This window comes from Biomphalaria glabrata, chromosome 5 (assembly GCF_947242115.1).
Source record: "Biomphalaria glabrata chromosome 5, xgBioGlab47.1, whole genome shotgun sequence".
Classification (NCBI taxonomy): Eukaryota; Metazoa; Mollusca; class Gastropoda; family Planorbidae; genus Biomphalaria; species Biomphalaria glabrata.
In genome coordinates, this window is record NC_074715.1 from 31,280,649 (window position 1) to 31,293,788 (window position 13,140).

Here is a 13,140-nt window from a genome sequence, read left to right on the forward strand (position 1 = left end):
ATACAGGCTAGCCATGTCTTTCAACACTCTACATGTCTCCCATACAGGCTAGCCAGGTCTTTCAACACTCTACATGTCTCCCATACAGGCTAGCCAGGTCTTTCAACACTCTACCTGGCCCATACAGGCTAGCCATGTCTTTCAACACTCTACCTGGCCCATACAGGCTAGCCAGGTCTTTCAACACTCTACATATCTCCCATACAGGCTAGCCATGTCTTTCAACACTCTACCTGGCCCATACAGGCTAGCCATGTCTTTCAACACCACTCTACATGGCCCATACAGGCTAGCCAGGTCTTTCAACACTCTACATGGCCCATACAGGCTAGCCATGTCTTTCAACACTCTACCTGGCCCATACAGGCTAGCCAGGTCTTTCAACACTCTACCTGGCCCATACAGGCTAGCCAGGTCTTTCAACACTCTACATGGCCCATACAGGCTAGCCAGGTCTTTCAACACTCTACATGTCTCCCATACAGGCTAGCCATGTCTTTCAACACTACTCTACATGGCCCATACAGGCTAGCCAGGTCTTTCAACACTCTACATGGCCCATACAGGCTAGCCAGGTCTTTCAACACTCTACCTGGCCCATACAGGCTAGCCAGGTCTTTCAACACTCTACATGGACCATACAGGCTAGCCATGTCTTTCAACACTCTACCTGGCCCATACAGGCTAGCCATGTCTTTCAACACCACTCTACATGGCCCATACAGGCTAGCCATGTCTTTCAACACCACTCTACCTGGCCCATACAGGCTAGCCAGGTCTTTCAACACTCTACATGGACCATACAGGCTAGCCATGTCTTTCAACACTCTACATGGCCCATACAATCTAGCCAGGTCTTTCAACACTCTACATGGCCCATACAGGCTAGCCATGTCTTTCAACACTCTACATGGCCCATACAGGCTAGCCAGGTCTTTCAACACTCTACATGGACCATACAGGCTAGCCATGTCTTTCAACACTCTACATGGACCATACAGGCTAGCCATGTCTTTCAACACTCTACATGGCCCATACAGGCTAGCCAGGTCTTTCAACACTCTACATGGCCCATACAGGCTAGCCAGGTCTTTCAACACTCTACATGGCCCATACAGGCTAGCCAGGTCTTTCAACACTCTACATGGACCATACAGGCTAGCCATGTCTTTCAACACTCTACATGGCCCATACAGGCTAGCCAGGTCTTTCAACACTCTACATGGCCCATACAGTCTAGCCATGTCTTTCAACACTCTACATGGCCCATACAGGCTAGCCAGGTCTTTCAACACTCTACATGGCCCATACAGGCTAGCCAGGTCTTTCAACACTCTACATGGCCCATACAGGCTAGCCAGGTCTTTCAACACTCTACATGGCCCATACAGGCTAGCCATGTCTTTCAACACTCTACATGGCCCATACAGGCTAGCCATGTCTTTCAACACCACTCTACATGGCCCATACAGGCTAGCCATGTCTTTCAACACTCTACATGTCTCCCATACAGGCTAGCCATGTCTTTCAACACTCTACCTGGCCCATACAGGCTAGCCAGGTCTTTCAACACTCTACATGCCCCATACAGGCTAGCCATGTCTTTCAACACTCTACATGTCTCCCATACAGGCTAGCCATGTCTTTCAACACTCTACCTGGCCCATACAGGCTAGCCATGTCTTTCAACACTCTACCTGGCCCATACAGGCTAGCCATGTCTTTCAACACTCTACATGGCCCATACAGGCTAGCCATGTCTTTCAACACTCTACCTGGCCCATACAGGCTAGCCAGGTCTTTCAACACTCTACATGCCCCATACAGGCTAGCCATGTCTTTCAACACTCTACCTGGCCCATACAGGCTAGCCAGGTCTTTCAACACTCTACCTGGCCCATACAGGCTAGCCATGTCTTTCAACACTCTACATGCCCCATACAGGCTAGCCAGGTATTTCAACACTCTACCTGGCCCATACAGGCTAGCCAGGTCTTTAAACACTCTACATGCCCCATACAGGCTAGCCATGTCTTTCAACACTCTACATGGCCCATACAGGCTAGCCAGGTCTTTCAACACTCTACCTGGCCCATACAGGCTAGCCATGTCTTTCAACACTCTACCTGGCCCATACAGGCTAGACAGGTCTTTCAACACTCTACCTGGCCCATACAGGCTAGCCATGTCTTTCAACACTCTACATGGCCCATACAGGCTAGCCAGGTCTTTCAACACTCTACCTGGCCCATACAGGCTAGCCATGTCTTTCAACACTCTACATGGACCATACAGGCTAGCCAGGTCTTTCAACACTCTACATGGACCATACAGGCTAGCCATGTCTTTCAACACTCTACATGGCCCATACAGGCTAGCCATGTCTTTCAACACTCTACATGGCCCATACAGGCTAGCCATGTCTTTCAACACTCTACATTGCCCATACAGGCTAGCCAGGTCTTTCAACACTCTACCTGGACCATACAGGCTAGCCATGTCTTTCAACACTCTACATGGCCCATACAGGCTAGCCAGGTCTTTCAACACTCTACCTGGCCCATACAGGCTAGCCATGTCTTTCAACACTCTACCTGGCCCATACAGGCTAGACAGGTCTTTCAACACTCTACCTGGCCCATACAGGCTAGCCATGTCTTTCAACACTCTACATGGCCCATACAGGCTAGCCAGGTCTTTCAACACTCTACCTGGCCCATACAGGCTAGCCATGTCTTTCAACACTCTACATGGACCATACAGGCTAGCCAGGTCTTTCAACACTCTACATGGACCATACAGGCTAGCCATGTCTTTCAACACTCTACATGGCCCATACAGGCTAGCCATGTCTTTCAACACTCTACATGGCCCATACAGGCTAGCCATGTCTTTCAACACTCTACATTGCCCATACAGGCTAGCCAGGTCTTTCAACACTCTACCTGGACCATACAGGCTAGCCAGGTCTTTCAACACTCTACATGGACCATACAGGCTAGCCAGGTCTTTCAACACTCTACCTGGACCATACAGGCTAGCCAGGTCTTTCAACACTCTACATGGACCATACAGGCTAGCCAGGTCTTTCAACACTCTACCTGGACCATACAGGCTAGCCAGGTCTTTCAACACTCTACATGGACCATACAGGCTAGCCAGGTCTTTCAACACTCTACATGCCCCATACAGACTAGCCATGTCTTTCAACACTCTACATGGACCATACAGGCTAGCCAGGTCTTTCAACACTCTACATGGACCATACAGGCTAGCCATGTCTTTCAACACTCTACATGGCCCATACAGGCTAGCCATGTCTTTCAACACTCTACATGGCCCATACAGGCTAGCCATGTCTTTCAACACTCTACATGGCCCATACAGGCTAGCCAGGTCTTTCAACACTCTACATGGCCCATACAGGCTAGCCAGGTCTTTCAACACTCTACATGGCCCATACAGGCTAGCCAGGTCTTTCAACACTCTACATGTCTCCCATACAGGCTAGCCATGTCTTTCAACACTCTACATGGACCATACAGGCTAGCCAGGTCTTTCAACACTCTACATGGACCATACAGGCTAGCCATGTCTTTCAACACTCTACATGGCCCATACAGGCTAGCCATGTCTTTCAACACTCTACATGGCCCATACAGGCTAGCCATGTCTTTCAACACTCTACATGGCCCATACAGGCTAGCCAGGTCTTTCAACACTCTACATGGCCCATACAGGCTAGCCAGGTCTTTCAACACTCTACATGTCTCCCATACAGGCTAGCCATGTCTTTCAACACTCTACATGGACTATACAGGCTAGCCAGGTCTTTCAACACTCTACATGGACCATACAGGCTAGCCATGTCTTTCAACACTCTACATGGCCCATACAGGCTAGCCATGTCTTTCAACACTCTACATGGCCCATACAGGCTAGCCAGGTCTTTCAACACTCTACATGGACCATACAGGCTAGCCAGGTCTTTCAACACTCTACATGGACCATACAGGCTAGCCAGGTCTTTCAACACTCTGCTTGTCTCTCATACTGCCCAGCCAGGTCTTTCAACACTCTACATGGACCATACAGGCTAGCCAGGTCTTTCAACACTCTACATGGCCCATACAGGCTAGCCATGTCTTTCAACACTCTACATGGCCCATACAGGCTAGCCAGGTCTTTCAACACTCTACATGGCCCATACAGGCTAGCCAGGTCTTTCAACACTCTACCTGGCCCATACAGGCTAGCCAGGTCTTTCAACACTCTACATGGCCCATACAGGCTAGCCAGGTCTTTCAACACTCTACCTGTCCCATACAGGCTAGCCAGGTCTTTCAACACTCTACCTGTCCCATACAGGCTAGCCAGGTCTTTCAACACTCTACCTGGCCCATACAGGCTAGCCAGGTCTTTCAACACTCTACCTGTCCTATACAGGCTAGCCAGGTCTTTCAACACTCTACATGGACCATACAGGCTAGCCAGGTCTTTCAACACTCTGCTTGTCTCTCATACTGCCCAGCCAGGTCTTTCAACACTCTACATGGACCATACAGGCTAGCCAGGCCTTTCAACACTCTACATGGCCCATACAGGCTAGCCATGTCTTTCAACACTCTACATGGACCATACAGGCTAGCCAGGTCTTTCAACACTCTGCTTGTCTCTCATACTGCCCAGCCAGGTCTTTCAACACTCTACATGGACCATACAGGCTAGCCAGGTCTTTCAACACTCTACATGGCCCACACAGGCTAGCCATGTCTTTCAACACTCTACATGGCCCATACAGGCTAGCCAGGTCTTTCAACACTCTACATGGCCCATACAGGCTAGCCAGGTCTTTCAACACTCTACCTGGCCCATACAGGCTAGCCAGGTCTTTCAACACTCTACATGGCCCATACAGGCTAGCCAGGTCTTTCAACACTCTTCCTGTCCCATACAGGCTAGCCAGGTCTTTCAACACTCTACCTGTCCCATACAGGCTAGCCAGGTCTTTCAACACTCTACCTGGCCCATACAGGCTAGCCATGTCTTTCAACATTCTACATGGACCATACAGGCTAGCCAGGTCTTTCAACACTCTACATGGACCATACAGGCTAGCCATGTCTTTCAACACTCTACATGGCCCATACAGGCTAGCCATGTCTTTCAACACTCTACATGGCCCATACAGGCTAGCCATGTCTTTCAACACTCTACATTGCCCATACAGGCTAGCCAGGTCTTTCAACACTCTACGTGGACCATACAGGCTAGCCAGGTCTTTCAACACTCTACATGGACCATACAGGCTAGCCAGGTCTTTCAACACTCTACCTGGACCATACAGGCTAGCCAGGTCTTTCAACACTCTACATGGACCATACAGGCTAGCCAGGTCTTTCAACACTCTACCTGGACCATACAGGCTAGCCAGGTCTTTCAACACTCTACATGGACCATACAGGCTAGCCAGGTCTTTCAACACTCTACATGCCCCATACAGGCTAGCCATGTCTTTCAACACTCTACATGGACCATACAGGCTAGCCAGGTCTTTCAACACTCTACATGGACCATACAGGCTAGCCATGTCTTTCAACACTCTACATGGCACATACAGGCTAGCCATGTCTTTCAACACTCTACATGGCCCATACAGGCTAGCCATGTCTTTCAACACTCTACATGGCCCATACAGGCTAGCCAGGTCTTTCAACACTCTACATGGCCCATACAGGCTAGCCAGGTCTTTCAACACTCTACATGGCCCATACAGGCTAGCCAGGTCTTTCAACACTCTACATGTCTCCCATACAGGCTAGCCATGTCTTTCAACACTCTACATGGACCATACAGGCTAGCCAGGTCTTTCAACACTCTACATGGACCATACAGGCTAGCCATGTCTTTCAACACTCTACATGGCCCATACAGACTAGCCATGTCTTTCAACACTCTACATGGCCCATACAGGCTAGCCATGTCTTTCAACACTCTACATGGCCCATACAGGCTAGCCAGGTCTTTCAACACTCTACATGGACCATACAGGCTAGCCAGGTCTTTCAACACTCTACATGGCCCATACAGGCTAGCTAGGTCTTTCAACACTCTACCTGGCCCATACAGGCTAGCCAGGTCTTTCAACACTCTACCTGTCCCATACAGGCTAGCCAGGTCTTTCAACACTCTACATGGACCATACAGGCTAGCCAGGTCTTTCAACACTCTGCTTGTCTCTCATACTGCCCAGCCAGGTCTTTCAACACTCTACATGGACCATACAGGCTAGCCAGGTCTTTCAACACTCTACATGGCCCATACAGGCTAGCCATGTCTTTCAACACTCTACATGGCCCATACAGGCTAGCCAGGTCTTTCAACACTCTACATGGACCATACAGGCTAGCCATGTCTTTCAACACTCTACATGGCCCATACAGGCTAGCCATGTCTTTCAACACTCTACATGGCCCATACAGGCTAGCCAGGTCTTTCAACACTCTACATGGCCCATACAGGCTAGCCATGTCTTTCAACACTCTACCTGGCCCATACAGGCTAGCCAGGTCTTTCAACACTCTGCTTGTCTCTCATACTGCCCAGCCAGGTCTTTCAACACTCTACATGGACCATACAGGCTAGCCAGGTCTTTCAACACTCTACATGGCCCATACAGGCTAGCCATGTCTTTCAACACTCTACATGGCCCATACAGGCTAGCCAGGTCTTTCAACACTCTACATGGCCCATACAGGCTAGCCAGGTCTTTCAACACTCTACCTGGCCCATACAGGCTAGCCAGGTCTTTCAACACTCTACATGGCCCATACAGGCTAGCCAGGTCTTTCAACACTCTACCTGTCCCATACAGGCTAGCCAGGTCTTTCAACACTCTACCTGTCCCATACAGGCTAGCCAGGTCTTTCAACACTCTACCTGGCCCATACAGGCTAGCCAGGTCTTTCAACACTCTACCTGTCCCATACAGGCTAGCCAGGTCTTTCAACACTCTACATGGACCATACAGGCTAGCCAGGTCTTTCAACACTCTGCTTGTCTCTCATACTGCCCAGCCAGGTCTTTCAACACTCTACATGGACCATACAGGCTAGCCAGGTCTTTCAACACTCTACATGGCCCATACAGGCTAGCCATGTCTTTCAACACTCTACATGGCCCATACAGGCTAGCCAGGTCTTTCAACACTCTACATGGACCATACAGGCTAGCCATGTCTTTCAACACTCTACATGGCCCATACAGGCTAGCCATGTCTTTCAACACTCTACATGGCCCATACAGGCTAGCCAGGTCTTTCAACACTCTACATGGCCCATACAGGCTAGCCATGTCTTTCAACACTCTACCTGGCCCATACAGGCTAGCCAGGTCTTTCAACACTCTGCTTGTCTCTCATACTGCCCAGCCAGGTCTTTCAACACTCTACATGGACCATACAGGCTAGCCAGGTCTTTCAACACTCTACATTGCCCATACAGGCTAGCCATGTCTTTCAACACTCTACATGGACCATACAGGCTAGCCAGGTCTTTCAACACTCTGCTTGTCTCTCATACTGCCCAGCCAGGTCTTTCAACACTCTACATGGACCATACAGGCTAGCCAGGTCTTTCAACACTCTACATGGACCATACAGGCTAGCCAGGTCTTTCAACACTCTGCTTGTCTCTCATACTGCCCAGCTAGGTCTATCATTACTCTACATCAAAATAAAAAGCCCCAACTGGCTGTTACATTATCTACCATTGTGAGTCCCATTTAGGTCTAATATCATTTGCCACTGAAGTAAATCTTAAAGCGTGTAACGTCCCATTTAGGTCTTGTATCGTCTGCGACTGAGTTATAACCAAAAGTGTATTCTGTCCCTCCAGCTCCTACACCCTTTGCCGCTACACATGTTGATTGATAAAAGCATTTTTGAACGTAATGCCATTCGCTGTATAACTGACTTCTACAAAGTGTTTCACACGTCCAACAAGCAACCAACAGAGAAATGTATGATGCAAATTCCCAAGACACCTGAGTTTGTCAGAGTTGGAACTATCCTAGTGTTTGCCAGGTGAGTGTCAACGCTAGTTGACATATAGAATGTCACTTTCATGAAACTGTTTAGCACGCGCCTTATTTCTATTATAGAGGTCTGCTTCCATCAGATCTCAAATATCTCTTTACTTAGTGAAGTGGGTCAGATTTAGAGCTATACTTCGCTATGGAAGACATAATGGATCAATACCTACTAAGTCTCAGTTACACTCCGAACTATTTTATTTTATATTGATATCAGTTACATTTGAACTGGTCGTTTGATTTCAATCTGCTCCAGCTTGTTTAGTTTGATAATTAAATGTGAAGATAAGAAGGTATAGGAGCAGAGTGCTAGTGACGCGCTTGACTTCTGAATCACGAGAAATCACGAGGGTTGGAATACATTGAAAGTTGCCATTTGTAAGTAGTTTCTGTAAATCTATTAATACATTTTCGATTTGCAGGCGTGAACTTTTTCCCGATGAAGTTGAGTTTCCAGACCCTGATGATACACCGGAAGAATATTTCCTGTCCAGCGATGGTAAAAATACTTGGTGAGAGAGCACGTCACTAAACATTTAGATGTACTTAAGATGTACTTAAGATGTACTTTAGATGTACTTTAGATGCTCTTAAAAGTTGGATAAAAACATATTTTGGTGCACTTAAGGCTAAGGAAATTTGTTATGATTACAAGGACTCTTTTCTCATATAAAGACAACACAACAGAAACATACACATAAATAGAATAGATACACACAAAAAAAAGAGTTCATTCAGCAACTACACACAGGCATCTTGGTCTTTATCATGTTTCCTGATGAACGAGGGGCGTTGATATAGTCTGACCGAATAAGGTACGAACGAGGTTTTGTACCGCTCTGTTCTTGTCTTGATTGACAGAAGTCGCCCACTTCGTGACGACTTGAAGTAGTTATGATGGAGCGGGTGGCTGTTGTCTTTATTTATGTATTTTGGATATAAGACAGCAAAGGAATATTAAACAAAACCTATGAATGAAGTATAGATTGTGTATCGGAGGCTAAACATTGTATTTGTATACACAGGCTTTAGAGTTTAATTATAGGATGGAATCAGTACTGTCTCATGTTTTTATCCGATGCATAACAAATTTAAAGCTGGCAAAGTTACACTTCTTCTGATAGAAGCTAAATGCAGCTTAAACTGATGTCACTTGCCGCTTTAACTAACAGCATGCCTCTTCCATTGTTTCACTGCTAGCAACAAGGTAAATAGTAAGTTCACTATTGTTCTATTCAGGGGAGCTTACTGGATCTTGAAAGAGAAAGAAAGGTGGAGTGTGATACCTTCAGGCCTAGTGAACAAACAAAGTCGACTTATCTTTGAGACCAAGACCCTCACAACGTAAGAACCCTCATTTTATTTTGTTGAGATAGCATGAGTCCTAGAGACATGGAACTAAGCACAATTCCTCCAGTAAAAAAAAAACAACGTATGATTGAGAATTGGAAAATGACTAACGATCATGTTGACATTTGTTATGGATCTTCTTGATCTCTAGTACTGTTCCATCTCTCGTACTGTTCCATCAAAGTTAACGAGCGTATTCTTCTTCCATTCTTCAATCCAAGTTTGAGAGTACTTATAACAAGTTGGAGTATTTCGACAAGGTGACTGCTGTGAGCAGTTTTCAGATCAGGCAGCTCGCCATACAGTGTCCTGGTGCTAGCATCTCGTGAGGACTTCTTGACAGAGTTTGTCATTTGTTACCAATTCATAACGTTTGATATTTTAAAATTCTGTAAGATCTCCTAACTTTTGTCTGCTTATATTGTTTTCACGATTAGAGTTTATTGAACAAACATTTGTTTTTGTCGTCTGAATATGTACGTGTGTATTATTTCCCCCTCTACATTTCATTACTTGAATGTCTGTGCAGTCTATTTATAGTATTTCATGGTCAGTACTATTCCCATACAAGTCAGTTGTATTCAATAATATACCTAGCTGTTACAGTGGGTGAATATACTACTACAGTGAAAATGAGGGAAGGGGGGAGTTCACAATATACCATGCACTTGAATTATCTCGTGTGACTAGAAAGTCAAATATGTTTATTTCAGGTCTATCTACTAGGGCAGTGTTTCCCAATCAATGTTCCACGAAACCGTAGTGCTCCGCGAGGCTTGACTAAAAGTTGTTTCACAAAACTACTGGAGTAACTCATTAGTAGTTCACCACCTGAATTAAGTTCTCTAAAAATAAAAAAAAAAGTGTTACGCTAAATGTGTGAAGTGTTCCGTTAGAGAACAAGTTTGGGAAACACTGGACTAGGGGAACTAGGCCAAAAATTCACTTTAATTCTGGCTTGTGAGACTATATGAAAACGGGAGACTGTTTTGTAGAAGTACTAGAGTGAGATTGTCTAAGTTATTTAGATAGATAAAATTAACTACCATTTTTGTAATCATTCATTGTCATCTGGACTTTTGAAGTTATTGGATGTAATCAAGTGTTCTGAAGTTCTATTTCTGGATTGGTTAGTTCTTTATTTATTAGAAGTCAATTTTATATTCGATGTGTAATTGGAACCGTTGCAAAAGTCTTACAACTAAATATCCACTCCATTAACGTACATAACCAGCTCGACCTTCCAACTTGGCAATACAATCATTTGTGGACAGTATAGGTTTTGACTTCTCAATGCAGCCTTTATTTTTTGTACATGCCAGATTTATAGCGATGCAGCTCACTCACGGGTCTCAGAAATGGGAGTCGGAGTTGCCCGGTGACAGTAGCTCGGAGGAAGAAGAGGAGGAGGAAGCAGTAGAGGTTAAGGAAGGAGAGGGTGAGGAGGAGCCTAAAGAGGAAGTCGTCGAGGAGGAGGGAGAAGAAAGCGCAGAGAAGAAGAAGAAGAAGAAAAAGAAGAAACCCATGTCTGAAATCAAAGTGCAGGAGAGTGCCGACGATTCGAGTAATGATGAGATTGAAGGGAGGTTAGTTTAATCGAAATTGAAATGTGAGAGAGAGAGAGAGAGAGAGAGAGAGAGAGTTTGAATGAGGAAGAGAGAGTGATATTATTTATAACTTTTTTGTATACTTATTAATTGATAATATTATGTAGCATAGCACAATGAGTACATCACTGTTTTAAAAGACAATTCCTACTTTACGAAGCTGAAGATATTTGTTTCAGAACGAGTATTATGGTCTCAAGAACTAACGAATGAAAGATTGAAAAACAAGGGACATTATCCTCCTGCCCCCCCCCCCCCCATTTACACTCGCCACGAAACAATTCCTGGTTCGAATGCATAAATCTACTTAGAATATATACAACATAATAATAACCTTATAGATCCAGTAATGTTCCTGGACGCTTATTCTTTATTTATTGAACTCTTTCATGAATAAGGGGGGACTACCCGCTGACGTATGTCGGTTCAAGCTATAGATTATCTAGTCCAAATTAAATGTTAGTTTTGCGGCCAATAAGCTAGTCATTCTTTCCCCAAAGATATACATCCACTGCTAGAACCGGTTCCAGTTACCTCGAGTTGCAAGCCGAGAAGTTGTAAAAACAGTTTCAGAGAGTTCTAAATCAACTATCAAGTATGTTGATCAACTCACACCAACAAAGTGTTCGCCAACAAAGTGTTCACACTCTCTTTTGTTTGACACAGTGTTACGGAGTTTACCTTCAATCCTGTAGACGGCTCCAATGGCTCCAGAAGGGAGACGGCAGGAGGCTCAATGATAATGGAGGCTCCACCAGAATCTTCTTCACCACAGCTCCAGGGCTCACCCTCAGGTTCACCCCAAATGACACCTCAGGTTTCGTTTGACGCATTTAATTTTTTATATATTTAATTCACACACAGAATAAAAGGTAAGAAAGTGGACAGCACTAGGGCATGTGGAACCACTATAACATGTGGTCACTAGGACATGTGGTCACTAGGGTAGTGTATAGACTGTGCAGCCAATGACTATATAGACAATGACTGCGTCCAAAAACTTGTATCTTAATACTGTGGAGCCAAAAACAATGTAGCCAATGACTGTTTAACCAATAACAGGATGGCTGCCTGGTCGTGCGGTTTGCGCGCTGGACTGTCGTTTGCATTTATCGATGGTACCGGGTTCAAACCCTGCCCGCTCCCATCCCCCGTCATCCTGCGGGAGGTTTGGACTAGGAAGTAGACTATCTTCAACTCTAAAGGAACATCCGAAACATGTAAAACATTTTACAAACATTTTACAAACATTTTACAAACTTTTTACAAACTAGGTAGCAAAGGACTGTAGTTTATGAGCCAATGACAAAGACTATTCGACAATGACTGTGGCGCCCAATGACAATGTTTCCAATGACCATGTAACCAATAACTGTGTAGCCGATGACTGTTGCGCCAATGATTGAGCAGCAATTGACTTTGGCACCAATAACTGTGGCGCCAATGATGGTGTACCCAAAATGCCAATGGCTTAACCATTTTGGTTGTGTTAATAAATATCCATACTGAATACTTAAAATTGTTAATCTACGTTCAAAGCTGTATTCAATCTTTACACAGATGAAGCCGTCCAAACAAGCTACTGATCATGACAAGAAAGATATATCTCCAAACAAAACCAGAAGGTTGGTGGTACACAAGAACAGTTACACTTTTTTAAAATTATTTTTTGTTGTTGTTTTGTGGGGCGGATTTGGTTGAGAAGAAAATACTTCCCCTTTTATATCTTAGAATTTTTAAATAAACCACAAGCTACTTTGTGTAAAACAAACCAGAAAATTTCTTGACAACCAGACATTCACCAAATGTCTTCACTTTGTTCTACAATGAATGTGTTTAAATCACACCATCCCACAGAAACAATACACTTAAAAAAAACGTATCAGAGATTATTATTTCTATGTTAGATATATGGTGTCGCAGCTGGGACTATCTGGTCACGTGAAATACTGTACTACTCATTAAACTTCGGACTGAAATAAAAAAAACTTATTTTATATATATATATATACTAGCCATATATTACCCGCTGTCCGCGGGTCTTAATTTGCGTATCACTGCTATAGTTACTGATATAGGGTATTTGAAACAT

General features: G+C 45.0%; 1 protein-coding gene across 3 annotated transcripts in view; it reads left to right on the forward strand.

The window, feature by feature from the left end:
• LOC106065782 (uncharacterized) overlaps window positions 1-13,140 on the forward strand; it is a 47,508-nt gene that overhangs the window by 14,946 nt on the left and 19,422 nt on the right. For all 3 annotated transcript variants that reach the window (XM_056028321.1, XM_056028322.1, XM_056028323.1), the window contains exons 13-18: window positions 7,896-8,083; window positions 8,514-8,603; window positions 9,331-9,435; window positions 10,764-11,027; window positions 11,715-11,865; window positions 12,609-12,673. In XM_056028321.1, coding sequence (XP_055884296.1) covers window positions 7,896-8,083; window positions 8,514-8,603; window positions 9,331-9,435; window positions 10,764-11,027; window positions 11,715-11,865; window positions 12,609-12,673 — 863 coding nt within the window. The remainder of the gene's footprint in view (window positions 1-7,895; window positions 8,084-8,513; window positions 8,604-9,330; window positions 9,436-10,763; window positions 11,028-11,714; window positions 11,866-12,608; window positions 12,674-13,140) is intronic.